We start from the raw sequence: 19,782 nt of genomic DNA on the forward strand, positions 1-19,782 counted from the left end.
TTAATTGCATAACCTCGATTGTGTTGTTTTTTGTGGTAAAGCCAAATCACACGTAGAAACAATGCCTTTCTTATATCACCACGTGTGACCAGAAATCCAGAAATTTTACAACATCCAAAACTAACTGAAGGAGATTACTTTGCTTTTTGACAAAGTTATGAGACAACTGTCAGATGACGTGCACAATCGAAGTACTTCAAATATGTAGTTCACACGTATACTTTATTTCAGATTGGGGAAAATGGGAAACACTTATATGCATAGATAGCAAAGTTTAATACAAAACACGTGCTACAACTAAGCAGTTCAAGTTTTTACAATCCTCTAAATGAAAAGGTAGTTTTTAACTACTTTTCAGTCTAAAAATGATTGCAAAAAATTAATGCAAAAATCCATGTTATAATAGTTAGTACAATTTCAATACTTTTCCTCTAAACCGGTGCAAATCAGGCTAAATCTTTGGGTGCATTTATAAATATTTTAAATAACACTACTAGTAAGTAAAAAATTAAACATTGAAACATCAATAATTTGTCGAGAAACTACTACTAAAAATCAAATTCAACAAAAGTTTTAATAATACTCAACACTCGTTCATTAAACTCTTTCTTAGCCATTATTTGTGGCAATACTTTTAAAAGTTTTTCTTCATTAGTCAAATCAAGTGTAAGTTCCTCATCAGCTAAACAGAACACCGTCATTACTGTACCTAATACACCACCATAAATTGAATATTTTTTCCAGTGTGATTTGAACAGTTCTAAAGGAAACACTGTCATAGGGTCACTTCCAAGTTTCTGCAAATGTTCTGTTAAATTTTGGTGGTAGAAATGCAGTAGTTCTTCCAAATGCTGGAGTTGTTTTCCAGAGGTCACGACGTAGATAAAGTGTGAGATATCGATTGCTGGACTTTTAGTGGCTGACAGTTGAAAATCTATCAACGCTGCTTTTGATGGTTTACCCTCCTGCTTGATACATAAATTCAGTGAAGTTAAAGGTTTGAATTAATCCTAAACTCACCTCATACTTGAACATTAAGTTATTGTTCCAACAATCTCCATGTAATACCACCGAAACTTCTTCAGGTTCATCCAGCAACTTTTCCAGAACAATCGATCCTTTTGCATTGCCTAGTGCGTTTTTATATTTTTGAAGCAATTCGACTTCTCCCTTCTCTTCTAGCATAACATACAAATGCTCTAGAGTATGGTCTAAAAGTGTTCCAAACATAGTTCGAAAAAAGTTCTTGAAAGGCGATTCCTGAAGATTCTTTGTGAGTTCTGCAAATTCTTGAGGTTTTTGATCTTTTAGGGCAAAAGACAGGGCGTGCCATTCTGCGTAAGCTTTCAGCACTACGTGTAGATGATCTAGGTCCAAAGGAATGCTTTTGTCATGTACTACGTATCCTTGGGGTCTTAAGTTTTCCATGACTATAGTTTCCGTTGGATTGGAAGGTTTAGCAAAATAGCATCGAGGCATTGAGCTGAAGAGCGGGCAGGATTTTTCTTCTTGCAGTTTGTGGTAGCAAGGCAGAATCTGTGTAATAAAAGTTTTATTGAATAGTTTTTTCATTTAGAAAAGAATATTACCTTAGTGTAAATTTCTATTTCAGTTTTAAAAGCGCTATCAATAGGCAAATGTTCTCTGAATTGCTCTCCGATAACGCCACACTTAATAACCAGATCCAGTTTTTTAACATTGCCATTATCGTCCTTCAGGGTAGCTTCAGCAAATATAACGTCACTTAAATAATGGTCGTCGCTTCCAGCATTTAAAATTTTCACTTCAACATTTTCCCGCTCTTTTTTACTGAAAACTTCTTCTTTAAGTTGACTAACTAAACTTTGGAGAGCCATTGCTTTTAGCTTGAACGTTGTCACTGTTAATGAATAATTTAAATCTCTCTTCGACTCTTATGCTGTCTTTATTTAATTCCAGTTTGAATATGATTAATTTCTGTGCAAATAATTGGTTTCATTTTTCTCCACGTGTTGATAGGGTAATATAAACATTAAAAGATTAAAATATTTGCATAAGTATTACGGAGTTCGTGTGTTATTTGAATGTTATGGAAGAGACCTATGCCCTAATTTATACTAGATACTTAACTAAATTACGTTTATTGTTTTCATTATATTTACCCACATACAATACGATTTCATCATTCTTCAATATACTATACTATACCTATTAGTAAATATCGTAAACAGAGACAGGTTGTTAGATGCATGTTGCACTAACCTTTGATAACCCATTAGAAAGGTCGAATTGCGGAATATGCAAGGTGAAATGATTGTTAACCAAAAAATCAAGATCAAAATAATGATAAACATGTGTAAGTATATTCTAAGAAAATGTCAGAATACACATATCTGATGTTCTAGGGAAAACAAATTAATTCTGTTGTTATTAACAATGAGGATTTCCTTACAGTGATTCTGATTTTGCTATTGGAGTAGGCCAGTTCTTTTCTTAAAGCCAAGGTGAATGCTGTCACTGCATGTTTAGTTGCTCCGTATATTGAGTAGTTTGACGCCTCTATTAAGTGACGTCCTAGAAATTTGCGGTTTTTTAGTTACACATTTCAAAAGTTTTTGAAGCTGAAAAGTTACCTGCCACACTATACTAATATTGATGATATGTCCGTCATCAATGTGGTTTTCCTTCATTGCCTGTAGAGCAAGACTGTAAGCTATGATCAATCCCTCTAAGTTTGTTTTGAACATTCGCTCCCATTCTTCAAAGTTACCTAAACATAGTGTTAGTCACAATTTTTGTATTAAAGCAATAATTTAAAAGTGACCATCTAATTACAGATCAATTACGATCGGGGTAAGCTAGTACCAGCGTTATTGACCAAAATCGAAACGGCACCAACATTAGTTTTGATCCAGTCAAAAGCTGCAATTATATCTTATATCTCTATTGCAGATTTTTCCTTTAGGTCATCGAGCTTGTCTTGGCGTCGAGCAAGTCCAATTCCCGAACTGGCACCAGTTACAACAACCACCCTTCCGACCCAACGTTCCATGGCAATAAACTTCTAAAGTTGTTAGGAAAACTTAGGAAAAGTACTATTGTACTAGTCAACAGTTAACTAATCTTTAACATATCATTACTTTGTATAATTATGAAAATCTCATAAATAGATTTATATGATGTAGAAACACCTTTGGAATCTGGTTGGCCCATAAAAGATGCAAACTAGAGATGGGTCGGTCCGGTCGGACCCGTTCGGACTGAACGGGTCCAGAAAGAGACCGGGTCGGAACGGGTCCAAGTTTCGTAATAATATCGTTCTTTCGGTCCGACCAATCCAGTCAAACTGTGCGGTTTTATGGACCGACTGACCGAATTAAGACCGATTACTGATTGTACCAGTGCTAACACCAGACTAACAAGACGGTTTTTCTTCTCTGAGATTGGGTTTTATCATTTTTTGTTTTCATTAAATCTCTTTCTAAGGCAACATTTTAATAAGTTATCAAATAGTAACACTTATATCACCTACAGTCCTACCCTACACCTGTAATAACTCTTTTAAAAACATTTAATTTTTGAAAAAAATAAAATTTAGTTAGGTACGTTACAAATAAATGATATTTGCCTAACAAATCGAGATTCTTATTGGTTAATGAAATCGGATTGAACGGTTTTGACTTTTGTACTGAACCGTACTGAAAATAAACACACGGTTAACCCTATTTACGGTCGGACCGAGAGGAACGGGTTCGTCGGAACGGGTCCGAAGACTGGACCGGACCGAAAGATCCGAATCCGCTTTCGGAACCGGACCGCCCATCTCTAATGCAAACTGCAAACTGAATAAACTAATTCTGATAAAAAAAATTTGAAAATAAGTAATACATACATACGTATTTTTGCAGTTTTGCTTAAAAAACAGCAAAACATTAGAAAAACTGAAAATTTTAGTTTAATATTCAAAACTTTTTCGAAAAGAGGAGAGAATGTATAATATGACGCCCTCTAGAAGCAAAGTTAACTAACTTTGCTTCCTTATCATTTGAGCAATGCTTAGTATCCTCGTTCGGCCATCGTATGTTAGTTAGTAGTTAAATTCGTGCTTGTTAGGTGGCGCTTGAATTGGCATTGTCAGGGAGGGAATAAATAAGGGTCTTAATCGGTTTAACAAGCAAAACACTAAGCTAATTTAAAATTTATAATAATAGAATAGCATTATACAATTATTTTATTTGATTTTTGATTGACATTGATTTACACAGAGTTTCAGCAAACGACCTAACCGGTGGCACTAGTAGTGGTACGTCACCATCACAATCACTAATAATGTAATAAATAAATTGTTTATATTATGTTAGGGTTAGGGTCATAGGGTGTTCCTTTGGAAATTATGTAATGCTAATATTGTTAATATATCACTGTCATCTAACCGTACATTACATACATACACAAAATATTAATAATAATGGCAATTTGTGAAAGTGTGAAAGATGTTTGTATCTTTACTGCAAAGTCTATTATCTAGTCCAATTGGTTCACGAGTTCACGTTATTTTATTAGATTAGACAGGTGCATTAATAATATCATAATATGCCCTTTGCTTTGCATTAGAAAATTAGAACCTTTCTGGAATAAAATGGAAAATTGCCAATTTTGACAAAAAATGCGAATTTTACAGTTTTTGAAAATGTAAAATTTTATCCAAATTAAGGTCTTTTGGTATAAATATGTCTTTTGCTGAGCATTGAAACCGTCCTGGAGCAAAATAAAAAATTGCCAAAATTTAACATTTTGCAAAAATTGCATTTTTTCAATTTGAAAAAACTAAAACCAGAGCAAAACACTTTTCTAATCCATCTCACTGTTGTCCTGACAGGGATGATAACAAAGAAATTTGCTTGAATTGCAAATTGTACAAAACTGGGCACCTGACATCTGTAGTTTTTGGTAATGTAGGTGTTAGGTGACCAAGAAACATTGAAATTCATGGAAAGTGGTTACGAAAACGTGATATAAATTTAAAATTTTCAATACCAGAGAAAAAAAAATATATGTTTTTTGTTTTAAGATTATTGACTACAGTCAAACTAATCTGCTGCAGTATAGTTTTGTTGTACGATGCAAATAGAATATACTCTACTTCCATTTAACCTGTTTAAGGAATCGTTATCAGGTTGTTATCATTACTAATACCTTTCATGCTGAGTAATTGATAAGATAAGGTTAATTTCAGCTTCTCTCATCTAGTGTTGTTTAAAAGTTAACGCAGTCAACAAAGGGATAAAACAATTTTTTACCCTCCCTGGACAACTACACAAACATTTGTGCGTCAGTGTGTTATCCAAATGCAACTGCAGTTGTTTATTGTTATTGTGAAGTTTGTTGGCGTCCTAATTTAAGCTGAAACCTCGTAAGCTGGAAGAACTTAGCTGAAAAAATAAACCATTCTGGGCCGATTACCCACGACCCAAGGCGAACAGGTTGTCGACTGAAAAAGAAAAATATACGGTGCGGCGGCGCTCAAACTTCGGACCATGGAAACCGTTCACAGTCGCGGTTAAAACGCCGTTAAACTAGAATGCGAACCATTCGGTATAACTACGAAACTCTGGTCGAGTTATCGTAAACTTTCAAAGTTTTCTTTGCGAAAATCCGGTCGCCCTAAAAACACTGCGTCGTTTGTTTTTTGGATTGTTACCAGAATGTGTTCATTTAAAGTGGGTTTTGTGTTGTGTTTGGCCGGAATTACAGGTGAGTCAACCACTTATGAACGTAAACAATGCACACCTAACCTGTGGGTAATCCGGTGCTTTACATTGTTGTAGGTGAGCGGGTACGGGTTCCAACCTAACTTTTATTTTTTCTCATTTATTACAAATGTAATTAAAAACTGCTAGTTTAATCAATTTTGAATTTTGCACTAGTGCGTTATAATTTTTTATTGTAGTGACACTTTAATAAGATTTAACTAGTTTTTAGCAAAAACTAGTTTAATGCAACAAATTTTCAAATCAGTTGCGATTTGTAATTTGAACACCCTCTAACTTGGTTGTTTTTGGGAGTTCAGGGAGGCTGAACCACTCAAATTAACTGTTTTGAGCTCGTCTTTCCAGTGGTGTTGAGTAAAAAATTCTATCTGAAAAATTGCGTGCAGGGTGACCAAGAACAGTCAATCACCATACTTGCACACCCTGTATACTGGAAACAAAAACGGTTCTGTTAATTTACGGGGTTGGGTTAAGCAGTTAATTAGAAACGTTTTTGGTCTTCTGCAATTTTTTTTTAACTTTTTCCGTTTGCGAGTTATTTAGGAAAAACTGTTTGGTGCAACAAATTTAGAAATCAGTGAATTTGTAATCTGAAATTTGAATACTGTTAAGGACAGTCAGCGACAAAATCGCCTGTAAAACCCACTTAGAGTAACCGCATCATGTTTTTAAGCACGTTTTTCGAATCTTCATTAAATTTCCTATTCATTTACCTGAAAAAACTACAAAATCAGGTAAAGTCTTGGAGAAAAGTGGTGTCAAAGTATACACTGTCAAAAAGACGGTTTGAATGGACATTTAGGGACCAAATCGCCTGTAAAACACACTTAGAGTGAGAAAATGACTATGTTTACCCCATTTTTGGAATCATTAAATTTCCTATGCAATAGAAAACATACAATTTGATACAGTCAGGGAGAAAAGCGGTGTCAAAATTTGAACTTCCAGAAACACAGTATTTGTAATTTACCAGTAATTTACAGGTAATTTACCGGTCAAATTTTCCTGTTATAGTCAAATATTTACTTTGCTAGTAAACCATTACTAGATTTAACCCATATTACAGAGTAATTCCAAATTTTCATTTTTTTTGCTAAGTATTATGGTTAAAAGAATGTAAAACAAAAAACATAACAATAAAACAATATAGGTATATTTATCAGGGTTCTAAAACGGAATAAATAATAAAAATACAATCTTTAAAAAAATAAAAATTCTAACATAATATTTAAATACACTGTAGACAAATTTGGAAACTTTTTTTGAGAGAATTATAGTTTTGTTAATTAAACTAAGATTAATCTCTGGAAAGGGTGGGGTAGTGATCCTTTTTTAGGCTTCCCTGTATGTTATTAAAAAAACTGAAATAACTATTGAATGTAGTTTAATAATAAGTTGAATCTAAAAATCACTACCAAAATATTAAATATATTTTTTATCATAGTAGTGTCTGTAACTCTCGTATTTTCAGGTTAGGAATATTTTGATAGCAATTTTTGGATTCAACTTTTTAAACTACGTCAAATGGCTATTTCAGTTTTTCAGTCCCCAGTGAATGACTCTATACATAAAATGTTTTTTACTTTTTAAGTCACTTTTTAAATTGTAATTCTTCAAAAATGTGAAGGATTAAAAAGGTTTTGCTGCATTTCTAGTATCCTTCATGCTTTTTCAAATGGCAAATTAATGAAATTGATTTGATTTCGAAAAACTAAAGCCATTTAAAAATTGGAAAAATGTAACGTGTTCATATTTAAGTAATTTAGTAGCAAGCATTGTCCTCGTAGCTCATTTTCATTCCATTTATGAAGTAAATAGCTCCAAAATAAGCTCAAAGCACGTTCTTTCATTAAGCTCAAATAATTCCCTTGCTTTAAATGGTAATTTACACATTTAACTCTTCTACATTTTTTGGTGCAATTTCATCACCATTATTTTTTTAAATGTAATTTGCCATGTTCTGCGTGAAAGTGTATATGGCGTGTCGTAAAGTCCATTTACCAAACGGAACAGGTGGCAGTTACTACCGAGGAATAAACTTGTACAGCGACCGAAACGTGCCCTTTTAACAGGCCGGGTCAATGTAGGAAAAGTAATGGCCAGCTTTAGTTTCATAACTTTTAAATTGTTAGTTCTTGGTTAGTTACCTACGTGACCATTTTAAGTTCTCAGCTAATTGTGTTGAACTTCTATATATTTTTGTTATAGGAATGCTTGTTATTTTCAGCTTTTTGTGTAGTACACGTCTGAAAGTCACGTGCAGAACTCTAATTCAAATTATTAGAGAAAATCGTATTCAACAGAAGAGTTTGAGACCCTCTCAGTTTCATTAAGATTATTTAATTTTCCTTCAGCTGGTTGGTATTCAAAGGAAGTTTGTCCTGATGAACTGAGCTGATTGACATTCAGTCTATTTTTATTCACCTTATATAAATGTAGATGTAATTAAGTTTCTTACCAACTGAATGTGTATACTCTGTAGATTTCCAGGATATGATATGGCTTATACCAATTATAACCTAACTACTTTCGATTTATCGATCCCAGTTATAATTGGATGGCTTACCTGACCCGCAAGTTATTCCCGGAATTAATGAACGAGGATCATCTTGCGTGAAATCGACTAGGTGTCTCTAATCACCGCAAATAGCCAGTTATTACTGAATCGGAATTAGTCCGGTTGTAAATCGCATTACCAGACTAAATGTGGGTGTTAATTGGCAATACGTAAATCGGATGGATTACCCAAGGAAGTGAGATTTCCAATTGCAAATTGGAGCAAATTATTTATAGGTTTCTTTGTGGATCACATAACTGACAGTTTTAAATTTTTCAGTTAAGTTTTAAGCTTCGTTTTCGACCTACAAAGTCTAACCTTTTAAGAAACTTGCCCACTTTTTGTACTAAATTGGATGAAGAGGTTAAAAGCTTGCCCTCTGTTAGTCTACGTATTTACTTTCCGGTCACGAATAGTTCACACGAAACTGCACATTCAGTGCAAATAAACTAGAAAATACACTTACAGATCTGTAACTGTACAGGATTAGTTCTTACCCCTTGACTGTCAAACTACGTTCAAAATAGCAAGGACATATTCATGTAAAACTACGTTTCAATCAAAATGCACTTAGATATAATATAAAACGGATCCAGCAAGTTTAATCAACATCTTTCAAGTGTTTTTGATCTCTGCTAGATTTGCGCAATGAATTGCTCTATTATACTAGAGCAATTTAGCGCAGAGTAAGGAGTCAGTGTCCGGTCGACAAACCATATAATCTATCAACCGTTGACCGGACCCTTACCGGTTTTAATTACACTCCTCCATCTTGATGACTAATGCTTGTGCATCTGTCTTGCATCTAGATACTGTTTATGGAATCCATCAGACGTTAGACGCCACCTTATCAAAGTCCTGTTTTACATACTAATTTGGCTCGATTCATGTCCCACATGCTGAATAGGATTTCGCTAAATTGTAGGTTTGATACGACTCAAACGAATTTAACTCCAATTAGGGATTGGAATGCAACTCTAAGAGCGAGTTAATTAGAACAAAGCTCGTATAATATGCGGAAATGTACAACAATTTGTCATATTCAGATTAGATGTTTAATATTCGAATTTTTTCAAGTTTTGAGGATTATGTCACAGTATCAGGATAGTACTGTACTGAAAACAATACTAGCAGGATTCATGAAGAAAAGATTTGTCCTAAATAGTCAAGTTTTTTGAAAATAAGGGTTGCATTATTAAATTGTGTCATTGCTGTTCAAATCTAAAAAATAAACTCTAAACAGAAGTTAGTTGAATAATACTTAATTAAATCTTCAGCTAAATTTGTGGTTGTCTTAATTTGTGTAGTTAGAGTAAACCCTTAAATGCCTAACTGAAACTTTCACGATATTTTAACTTAAACCTTAAAGTCGTTGAAAACTAGACATTCAGCGCGATCACCTTCAGATAGACTCCCTGACCAATGAAAATAGCAATTTAGTTACTCTGAAAATCTTCACGGCAAGTTAAATCAGATAATTTTCCTATATACGGTCCCGTACTCCATTCTTATCCGAGTTAAATTCTTTTGAAACTACCCATTATAAACGCAATAAAAGCTACAAGTTAACTTGAAATCTGCAATCCGGAATTCTACTCGTAAAGCAATTTACTCTATTCGCGAATCAATAAATCGAATGCTAATACGAGGAAAATTTACGGGATAAATTTCAATAGAATTCAGACAAGTTTAAACTGGAAAACTTTCTCGCGACTGATTTGACTCTCATTAATCTAATAAAGAACGTTACTGGGGCCAATATACAGTTCTTGCACGTTTTCAGACCATTAATAAAAGTTGACTTTTATTTACAATCGACTTTTCAAAGATTAAATACTTCCTCTAGTTAATTGCTGGGAAACCAGTTTAATAGAAAAATTTACATTAAAAATAATTGTCTTAAAGCTTCCATAATTTATGACTTGGAAAACTTGACGTGTTTGCACAGCTGTTACCAAACAAATCAATAAAAAGTACAACCCAAAACTGGAACACAACGTGTAATTTAAATGGTTTTTGGAATCCAGATTAAGCGCCTCAAGAAAATTAACATTTCAAATTTCATTTTGCAGCCGGAACCGCTTTGACGGTTAAGTACAGTTAAATTTGTGGAACAATCAGCTTTGTTTAATCTTAAAAGTTTGGGCTGGAATTAAACATGAATTCGGTTCAAAAAAGAAAAGAATAAATTCTAAATATGCTCTCAGTACTCTGTTTGCATGCCTAAAGTTCTAACAATTTTAAAATTCCCTGTAAATTACCTTTGAAGTTGAGCTTAAAAGGTTGTGGGGTGGACTGGGGAAAGCTATTTAGAGCATATGCAGTGGAAATTCCCATTTTACTCAAATAAGTGAACATGGAACATTGTGTGCAGAAGTCTATTATAAACCTTGTTGCCAAGAATTAATTTTCTGTTGTAAAAAGTTTTAATTATTTTCATATTCAGGTGTTCTGCTTTTTCCCATCATCAACCGGAAATTAAAACAATATAAATGTAATGATATCGTTCATTTCCTGTAGGCCTTTATCTACAACTTGCCGCTTGATATCGGTGCAATATCAAGTTTCAAATTGTAAATTAGTTTTAAAAAAGTTTTATGGGTTCTCAAGTCTTTGGATGGTTCAACGATTTGATCAATGGTTTGAGGGTCATATTGAATACAAAACGTAATACGACACCGACCAGAATTTTATTGTTCGTAAAACGACCAAATAAGTTTGGCTCTTGCGATATTGGATCGATGTCTGAAGAAAAGTCGAGACTTGGGGGTTTTTTATTTCAGGCTTGCCCATAAGTATCGTGTTCTTTGTCTACAAATTGAATGAACCCTAAAAAAATGTCATAAAACACTGAGATATGTTGGTGGTCTTATCCAACAAAACATATATTGAGCTGGCAGTTTAGCTGACATTCATTAGAGCAGGTCATCGACTTTAGCACCCACCTAAAAGCTTAAAAAGCTAGACGTAATCGAGACGGATTATACACGCCCGCTGATAAAATTAATTTAATTAAATTACACAATAAAGATGGAATTGAATACACGTACAAAGTAAATGTGAACTTTACTGAAACGTTTTGTGACACAATATAAATATTGAAACTATTTTCTATATCCTGTAGTCGACAATCCCTGAAACGGAAACTTCTAAGAGATCAAAATAGTAGTAACTTTGAGGGGTTTTTGTGCTCTGAATATTGGAGAGAATAGAAATTGAAATATAGTCGAAGTTTTCTACACTGTGAAGATTCCTATTCAATAAGTAAGTTTTCAAAGAAATTCAGTTTAGCAGCTGGATCACAAACAATGAAGCCTTTAAATCGTGAGGGGGTATTAATTTAAAAAAGTTTGAATAAATAAGATCTTTTTAGGTTAAGTTGCATGATTGCATGTGAAAATGTCAATCTTTCACTTATTCACGAGGTAAATTGCTGAGTGAAGTTTTGTACACTAATTCCTGATATGCCAATAATACCCACTAATTTTCTGAATTTGCACAACGCTTTAATCGTAAGTAGATATCAACTGCTACTTATTTTAATGGGACACCCTGTATATTTCTGCATTTTCGGATTCTACGTTAAATTCTAGACATATTTTGCGTATTTGTCATATACCTATCTGTATTCGTTTATGAGATATTTACCATTTTCTGTGAAAATTGATTATGTGAAAAACAAGTTGATTTTAAACATATCAGTAAATATTTTTTTCTGGTTTTTGTGTTTCGTCGTCTTAAACAAGATTTGTTCTGTGAGTGGGGTCAGAAAAACGTCAAAATATATGATACAAGGTGGTCAAAAAATAATCAGTGCTAAAAAAAGGAGAGAAGGTCTAGTTTTTGCAAATGGAACACTCCTTATTCTTATAATTTTCTGTTCAAAATTAAGGTCAGTTTGTATCACACACAAAAAATCATCATTCTTTACATTGATACATTGAAACACCCTGTAATTGTCAAGATAATTGACTTATTGATGAAGTAGTAGCTGACAAATTCAGTCAAAACTGTCTTTACTGTCAAATAACTCGTTTATTTGCAACCTTTTGTTTAGACTTTTATATGTCAATGGATAAAAAATAAAATAGGATTTCCAAAAATATTCCTGCCTGTGTTGATAGGTTGTTTCGTTTGGCCGCCAGAGGTCTCCAAAGCTAACCAAATGTTTTCCTTGACTGTTACCACTCTAATTTTTTTGAGAGAAGTTTGTTTTTAAATAGAGCAGGTACGGCCCTGATATTTGGCACAAACCTTAACACAGCGATTGTCAAATCTAGTACTGTAGCAAAACTGCAGAAATAAAGTCATTAAGGTCGTAGTATTTTCGCTTGCACTAAATGGCCAACATATCGCAAAACCCATTAGAATAGTGGCGATGTTTCAGACAAATTTAAACCTTACGAAACTGTAATTTTCAAGAAGTTGTCGGTCACGTGACCGTGTTTTTCCTAATTCTCGAAGGTCAGGTTAGCCCTGAAACCTGAAACAGTCAAAAAGTGTTTCTGGTGCACCGTGTTACTAAACCGAGAATACCACGCCTATCTGTAATACTTTCTACATACTTCTAAATGTCGATGGAAAGTTCATGAAATTAGCTTTCCATTGACGTATAAAAGTCGATTGGTTATTGGTACCGTTGGGCCGGTAGAGGGCCTCAAAGTTTACTAATTTTCTATAACTTTTTTGGTGCTCTGCTGAAGAATTTATAAAATTTATAATTTTTACTAACTCTTATTAATGCTGCCTATTCCCAAGTAATGCCCCAGAGGTTTAGCCTTCGGTAATTCATTAATTATAATTCTACCAATTTCAAAAACAACTTTTTAAATGTTATCTACAAAAAGTATCTAAATTGCACTGAGTAAAATTATTTGAAATTAACTCAATTAACAATACACAGTTCGCGGTAGGGACATAATCTCCTCATCCAAAAGCTTTGCGTAGAGACGTCCAGAATTGCTCTGGAGACAAACTGCTTAAAATTTGTCTGGATTTGCAATGAAACTTCAATCTTTCAAGATTACTAAAATACCTCGTAATTGGTAAAGCTTTTGCAGTGATCTTTCGTTATCAAACTGGAAAACGCTCTTAGTCCGCTACTATAGAAAATTTGAGGACAATGGCTGGAGCTTTTCTTTTGCTATAACGGAATGAAATGTTAAAGAAATATTATAAGAATTGAATTGCGAGGTCGAGGCTACAAAATCAAGGGATTTAATCCAATTTTGTTCGTAATGCTCTTCAAAAGGCAATCAGTTTATGTTTATTTCCTAAACGTAAGTCCCTTTCAGTTTTGTAGTTTAAAAGGGACATAGTTTAATATTGTTGCCTTCCGCTTGGAAGCTTCACCTCGTACCCAAGAACTAAATAACTTGATGTATCCGGTAAACTTTATAACGCCCCCATAAAAGCAAAACTTTACTCCTCTAAAACAGATTGGACAAAGTTTTAATGTAACTAAGTATCAATCACTTGGCGAGCATCCTGGGGAATATAAGCGTAGCCAACTTCATTTCTTTCCAAATGCTTTATCAAAGTTGTTAGAGTCCCATTTGGACGAGTTTCGTGTATTTTCCGGTGGAAAAGTTTGCTTTCCAAGACAATCCAAATTGAATGTAAATTAAATTATATGTATGAGCTACACAGAAATATATATTTAGATTGGAGCTCCTAAGCCAAAACGGAAAAAAATCATTTCTTGTTCTCGAGTTCTTAAAGACTTTATCCGCTTACTAAACTTTTTGTTGAATCGAAGAAAGAAAATCGATATTTAATTATGTTTCATTTCTTGCTGGTTTCGCCATCCCAGTGATTAATAGCTGCAGTAATTTGTAACTATAAAGTACTCTGCAGAAGAAGGATTATGCACGAAACTTGCATATGCTGGATGGAAATCCACGAAGATACTTAAACTGACTTAAAAGTTTTATCAGGACCACTTTCAAAACTTAGAGAAATGGGATTACATCCGAATTAGGACAGGTAAAGTAAATACTGAATGCAGGTTTAATGGAAGTGAAGAAAGTAATCGTTTAAGATTTAGATCAGGAAGTGGATGGTTTAAACTGTAATAGTAAAGAGTTCTACAGGGAAAAAGTGGTTCAAAATGCGTTTTATCACTCTGGTACATTAAGCAAAAAAACCTATGTTCAAGACATTCAATCTGCTTATAGTGTGCCGTCAAAAGTTCCAGAACTTTTTTTAGTCTGTCAGCCTTATCCAAATAATGAGGCTGTTATGAAACTATTACTACTTTAGAGGAAGGTATAAAAAAACCATCCGGATTATGACGACGTTAACTTTATACAAAGATCATGTTCCACGAGCCATCTGTTCTTTATAAGTGTCCCTTGTCTAGTTCTCTTATCTTTTTTTATTTTAAAGTGGTGGCTTCCGTGTTGTTTTAAGGGAGCTGCAAAACCCGAAGGGTGCCTGAATTCCTCTTGTGCACCACTTAAAACTTATCAGAAAATTTATTTTTGTTTTAAAGTTTGGTTAATTTAAAGACAAATAAACAGTCAAACCCCCAAGTCTTTCATCAATCATATTTTATTGGCACCGAATAACGAACGATGTGAAAAATAAAGTAATGAAAGCTGTTTCTACTTGATGAAAGAATCTGTTCAAGCCAAGTTTAAATTACGCCGTTAATAAAAGGTTTATTATGTCATCAGTCACGTTCTTAGAACTAACATCATGCCAGTTATTAGGTCGTTATGGTGTAAGTCATCAATAAAACGAAAGAGTGAAACAAACTCGGGGGTGTTAGTTTAACTAGAACAATTTAAAAAAAAAGAGGAATTTTTTCATTAAACACAAGTGCAGAAGCATTCATTACTGAGCTAATATGAATAAAATTAGAACATGGCAAATGTTGACAGCTGTTTCAGGAAAAATACAGTAAACGGGCGTAAGCAATTAATTTTATTGTTTTAATTGATTGTTTCCTTCCTTTCTGTAATTATTACGAGTCCGCTTTTGCAATTTGTTTACAATTGGCTTATTGTTTTAAAGCCACCCAATGACGGTTTGAATAAATGGTTTTAGTTGATTTTACAGCAAAACAATTCAAAAAGTTGTTATTTTTATGGTTATTTACAACTTGAAGATTTTGCGCCAGTCACATCAACAATAACCGTTTCGCTGAATCAAAAACTTAACCGAAATTTGAAACTTAAGTATAAATATACTTCTAACTGTTTACAAGTTTACACGACAAATGTTCAGGCTGGTGTTTATTTATGTCATGTTTAGGGCCAAAGTTTGAACAAGCGTCGAAGAAAATTTAAATGGCCGCCGAATTTAGTTTGATTGAGTTTCCACCAAAGTTCAGTATTGTGCAAATGTTAGGTAAACATTCGGACTGGCTGCTAAAGTTAAATCAGACTAGTTCAAATGTTTTTCATAATTATTGGAAAACCAACAGTCAACAATACGTGTGAAATTGCACTTAATAAAGGTGGGTGAACTTTGAATTAGCAAACAAATGGAGGGAATGCGAAAAGGGACCTTATATGATACGTAAACAAACGGATAACGCGGATTTCAGCGGAAACGAAAACGTGATCGAGCATCAGTATCAAACACTTTTGTTTTCCTCTTGAGTTGACACATATAATTTACTTGTAATAGACGTGACAGTAATCAAATATTTACTCAAGTTTGAGCAATTTTGAAGAGAGAAGTCATGAAACTTTAATACGCCTGGAATTGGCACGTAAATATTACATGCAGATGCAGTACGGAACTTACGCATAAAATTGCGTGAAATAGCCCCCCAAGGGCCAACATTATTTCGAAAAGTTCCTAAAATATTCAACTGGCGACGTGTGTTGGAGGGACCCAACTGTATAAGTGGAATTTCTTGAATTTGGAAAACTTTCATCACTGAAATTCAGGTTCGTTTTAACTGATTGAGAATTTAATATTTGAAAAGTCTCTGCAAAATGATTTTGGAAGGATAGGAAGCTGAAAATGTCTTTAGATCTACCTGTCTCAAGTCAGTCATTTCTTGAAAATGTTTAACTAGATTTTAGAGGATTTGGAAATACTCTCGGAGGGGCTTAACATGCTTTTAGAGATTCTTGACAAGGTTTAACTGGGTCTGAGCGACCCTTTTGGCAATTTGAGTACCAAATCTGTCATTATTTAAGGTCAGTTATGTAAAATATCATTAACCAAAGTGTCAAAACTTTGTTAAATATTATTCTGCTTGTCAATACTGTAATTTTTAGGCTACAAGAAGTAAGTCAAGTAGAATAATGCTATTACTTTATCTACTAATAATTTTTGTTATCGGAAAAAGTCGGAAATTAATTAAATTCCGACTTCAAACTCGGAATTGTGTGTGCAATGTGACCAAACTGACAAATTCTACTAATTTGGTTCAAACTTTGTTTGCAATGCTGCCAAATTAACTAATTCTACTAATTTAAGTCGAATAGTGTTTGCAATGTTGCCTTACTGACAAATTTTGCTAATTTGGTTCAAAAATGTCTTTGTAAAATAGACAAATTCTATAATTTTAGTTCGAAAAGTGTTTGCAATAAGATAACATATACACATATAAACTGTTTTACTTTTTCATACATATACAAAATTAATAGTTCCATAATTTTTAAGTATTCTACGAGTCTAGAGAATTTTAACCGTTTTGTGAGTTTTAAACTTAAGCCTTTGTTCCCTTTATGTAACCAAACCTGGCCTTTCTAAAACAATTACAGTCTTCCTTAATGGAAGAGAATTAAAATTCATTATCTTAATTACAGAAATGTTAGCCTGCATACGGGTTAATTAGGAATATGAAGGAAAGATTACAAGGAAACTTGCATGTTATTAATTTACTGTGTTTTTGAGCGATAATATAATGAAAATTAGAATAATATACGACGAAAAGTTGGATATTAAAAAGATTTATTCGTACTTTTTGAATTATATCGAAACTTTAACAGCTTTTATTCAAGACGTTCAGGTATTTATTGAAATTTCTCGAGTAAATTCTCCCGAATTCGTTCCCTTAGTGTTATTAAACCTATTTTTTATAACGGAAACACAGATTCCTTGCCAACTCGAGCTTTGAATATTAAAGCAGTAAATATGGAATTTTAAAAAAGTTTCTTCGTATTTTAGCAGTCACGCTCGAACTTTTAAGGGTGAAAACTTTTCCGGGGCAGAGGTAAGTGAAGTCAAGTATTGAATTTTCCAACCGGTTTTCTATAACACAGTTCGGCAATTTACGTCATTATTAGCTCGATTAGTTTCATTTTGACGTATGCCCGGATGAAATGTACTTTTTTCAGTTTCAGACCATAAAGGTGTAAATAAATTGACGATTGCTTGGAATTCCAACGGTCGTAAAAAGGCGCAATTTAACGAAGGCAAAGGAAATTGAGCAGATTTTATGTCTGGAAAGCAAACTTTAGTAGACGTAAACGAAGCTACTTGCAATGTTGAGAGTATAATTTGCGTGTAGGCGTAGGACATTCATCCCTTTTATGTTCTACGAAACGGGCAGTAATGCCTTGGAAAATTTAATATTAAATTTCAAGTATGAATTAATTTATACAGGTTTACATGACATGCAAAACATGGTTTTAAGAAACACGGTGGTCAGTTTTAAGATATGCCTCAAGTAACACAATTTTTTAATGTTAATTAATGATTTACGACGTAGTTTGTGTAGTCAATTTAAACTGGAACAGAAACTTTAAATTTGCGTGTTGTAGTTAATGAGGTGAATAAGCGATCGATGGAAATATGCATTGCAGCAAGGTCGAAATTATTTGCTCACAAACAAGAAAAAATAGTTTTATTTATTTTATATGCCATTTTATAATAAAATTGCTTTGTTTGTCCAACCTTTGTTAAATTTTTGATTGTTTAAAGTCAAAATCGCTTTCTTAAATTAATTAAACCAACTTTTCCAGTAAAACTTACATCTGGTAGAATTGTCGCTCATTTCATTATTGTTCGCATACCATTCTGAACTTCTTAACTCGAAAAGTTAAAAGAGACGGGCTCGGTTTGCTCAGTCAATTTAAATTCCAGTAAATTAATGTTATGTGAAACGTCAAAATGTGCTTTTTGCTTTTTTAAGGAAGTTATATTTTACTCAGTTTTTAAAATTGAATTCACGAGGGGCAGAAGTAGAAAAAAAGTTACCAAACAATTTGTACACAAGATATACTGGTCCTAACCATTAGTAAAAAATAATTATTTTAAACCAGGTAATCAATGCTAAAACCTGGGTGTCCATAGTCCTGGTCTCTTGAACAACTTAAAAAACTTGGATTATAAATCTCATTCTAGAACATTTTGCAAATTAAATTAAATCCACCATAATATGAAATTCAAACCCAAAGTTAATTTACAACCAGCTATTATGTATTCAGCTTACGAGATCTGCACCAAATTATCTTTGGAGGGATCAGCTTTTGCCTCTTTATGAAGCTGCTTATGGTAACTTCTTGTAACGTTCCAGATAGTTTTAGCCTTGTTGCTAGTGAAGAAACTTAAAACCAGTTTGTTGGAAGATGCTACTTCCACGGTATTTTATGATTAGTTTGCGTAAAATTTTATGTTGTTCAAGCTGGGGAAAGGATTTCATTAAAGGGAATTATTTCAACCATTTGCATTGGAAAATGACCAAAGTCGTTAACGTTTCTTCTTAATGGTAATTAAATTGTTTTCATTGCTCGCTTTCGTAATTTAAACTTTAGGCAACAGCCCTTCTATTTTGATTATTCAGCGCATATAACTTAAACTGCGATTTTAATTAATTCTTTGTCTGACTGTTTAATAGTAAATATCTCGGAAAACGGAATAATTACTGATTTTAATTTTCACTTAAAAACAATGACAATTTTGGACTAGTGAGTGCTTAATGTATCTAATTTGCTGGTATATCCATAAAACTAATTGGAACACAATCGAAATTATCATACCTCCACACTTAAGGGAAGAATGTGTCCCCAAAAATAAGGCACGCGTAAAATGCTATAAATCTAAATAAAGGACAATAATGTCGTCCAATTAGACACCCCGAATTCAAACCGCATATTACCAGGGGGCCCATGAACAAACTCTTCCGGACGAGTTAGGTGTTTAGTTATTTTCTTTCCCCCAAGGAAAATGTACAGGTGTTGTACGGCTAAGGGGGTAAAACGTCGAAAGGGAACGGCCTCATAACTGTCACCGTTAATGAAAGTTTATTAGTTCTTTTCCGTTTTACGCGTTAAAATTACGAAAAAAGTGCAAATTGAAACGTAAAACCTGGAAACGTAAAGTTAATCCCACACCCCCATATACAGAATCTAATAAATTTGTGTCTTGGACAGACTTGTCCGATAGTAGTAACCATCTTTTCTTTGGAAAATAATTTTCAGGAATTCGTTTACGTTTCAAATTACACTATTACCTACATTAGAACAAGAGTTAAATAAATGAGCTTAATAAAATAGCATTCAGCACACC

General features: G+C 33.4%; 3 protein-coding genes across 7 annotated transcripts in view; 1 reads left to right on the forward strand and 2 right to left on the reverse strand.

The window, feature by feature from the left end:
* Nucleotides 1-252: 252 nt before the first annotated feature.
* LOC145731103 (uncharacterized) lies at nt 253-1,928 on the reverse strand. Of its 2 annotated transcripts, none has more exons than XM_081982704.1 (3): nt 1,590-1,928; nt 1,021-1,536; nt 253-968 (listed from the first exon to the last, which is right to left on the reverse strand). In XM_081982704.1, exons 1-3 carry the CDS (start codon nt 1,854-1,856, stop codon nt 549-551), a joined length of 1,203 nt encoding a protein of 400 aa, XP_081838830.1. In that variant the 5' UTR covers nt 1,857-1,928; the 3' UTR covers nt 253-548. The 2 variants fall into 2 exon arrangements, with proteins under 2 accessions (XP_081838830.1, XP_081838831.1); XM_081982705.1 differs by having other exon boundaries at nt 253-965; nt 1,590-1,921.
* A 393-nt stretch (nt 1,929-2,321) lies between these two features.
* On the reverse strand, nt 2,322-5,005 carry LOC145730448 (dehydrogenase/reductase SDR family member 11-like). Its single transcript, XM_081981660.1, has 3 exons — nt 2,917-5,005; nt 2,627-2,749; nt 2,322-2,553 (listed from the first exon to the last, which is right to left on the reverse strand). Exons 1-3 carry the CDS (start codon nt 3,029-3,031, stop codon nt 2,381-2,383), a joined length of 411 nt encoding a protein of 136 aa, XP_081837786.1. The 5' UTR covers nt 3,032-5,005; the 3' UTR covers nt 2,322-2,380.
* Nucleotides 5,006-5,233: 228 nt separating this feature from the next.
* Nucleotides 5,234-19,782, forward strand: part of Fas2 (neural cell adhesion molecule fasciclin 2) — a 58,498-nt gene continuing 43,949 nt past the window's right edge. For 2 of the 4 annotated variants that reach the window (XM_081982706.1, XM_081982710.1), the window contains exon 1: nt 5,234-5,733. In XM_081982706.1, coding sequence (XP_081838832.1) covers nt 5,685-5,733 — 49 coding nt within the window. In that variant the 5' untranslated portion in view covers nt 5,234-5,684. The remainder of the gene's footprint in view (nt 5,734-19,782) is intronic. The other 2 variants (XM_081982707.1, XM_081982708.1) reach the window with 2 other exon arrangements.

This window comes from Ips typographus, linkage group LG6, assembly GCF_016097725.1.
Source record: "Ips typographus isolate SLU linkage group LG6, UJ_Ityp_2.0, whole genome shotgun sequence".
Classification (NCBI taxonomy): Eukaryota; Metazoa; Arthropoda; class Insecta; order Coleoptera; family Curculionidae; genus Ips; species Ips typographus.

Excerpts from the sequence above, each read along its gene's own strand:
- LOC145731103 (XM_081982704.1), bottom strand. The coding sequence starts at position 1,856 with ATGGCTCTCCAAAGTTTAGTTAGTCAACTTAAAGAAGAAGTTTTCAGT. Across the intron at positions 1,537-1,589 it reads AAATAGAAATTTACACTAAG|ATTCTGCCTTGCTACCACAA; the intron begins GTAATATTCTTT and ends TTTATTACACAG. Across the intron at positions 969-1,020 it reads ACTTAATGTTCAAGTATGAG|CAGGAGGGTAAACCATCAAA; the intron begins GTGAGTTTAGGA and ends TTATGTATCAAG.
- LOC145730448 (XM_081981660.1), bottom strand. The coding sequence starts at position 3,031 with ATGGAACGTTGGGTCGGAAGGGTGGTTGTTGTAACTGGTGCCAGTTCG. Across the intron at positions 2,750-2,916 it reads AAAATCTGCAATAGAGATAT|GTAACTTTGAAGAATGGGAG; the intron begins AAGATATAATTG and ends CACTATGTTTAG. Across the intron at positions 2,554-2,626 it reads CGGACATATCATCAATATTA|GACGTCACTTAATAGAGGCG; the intron begins GTATAGTGTGGC and ends GCAAATTTCTAG.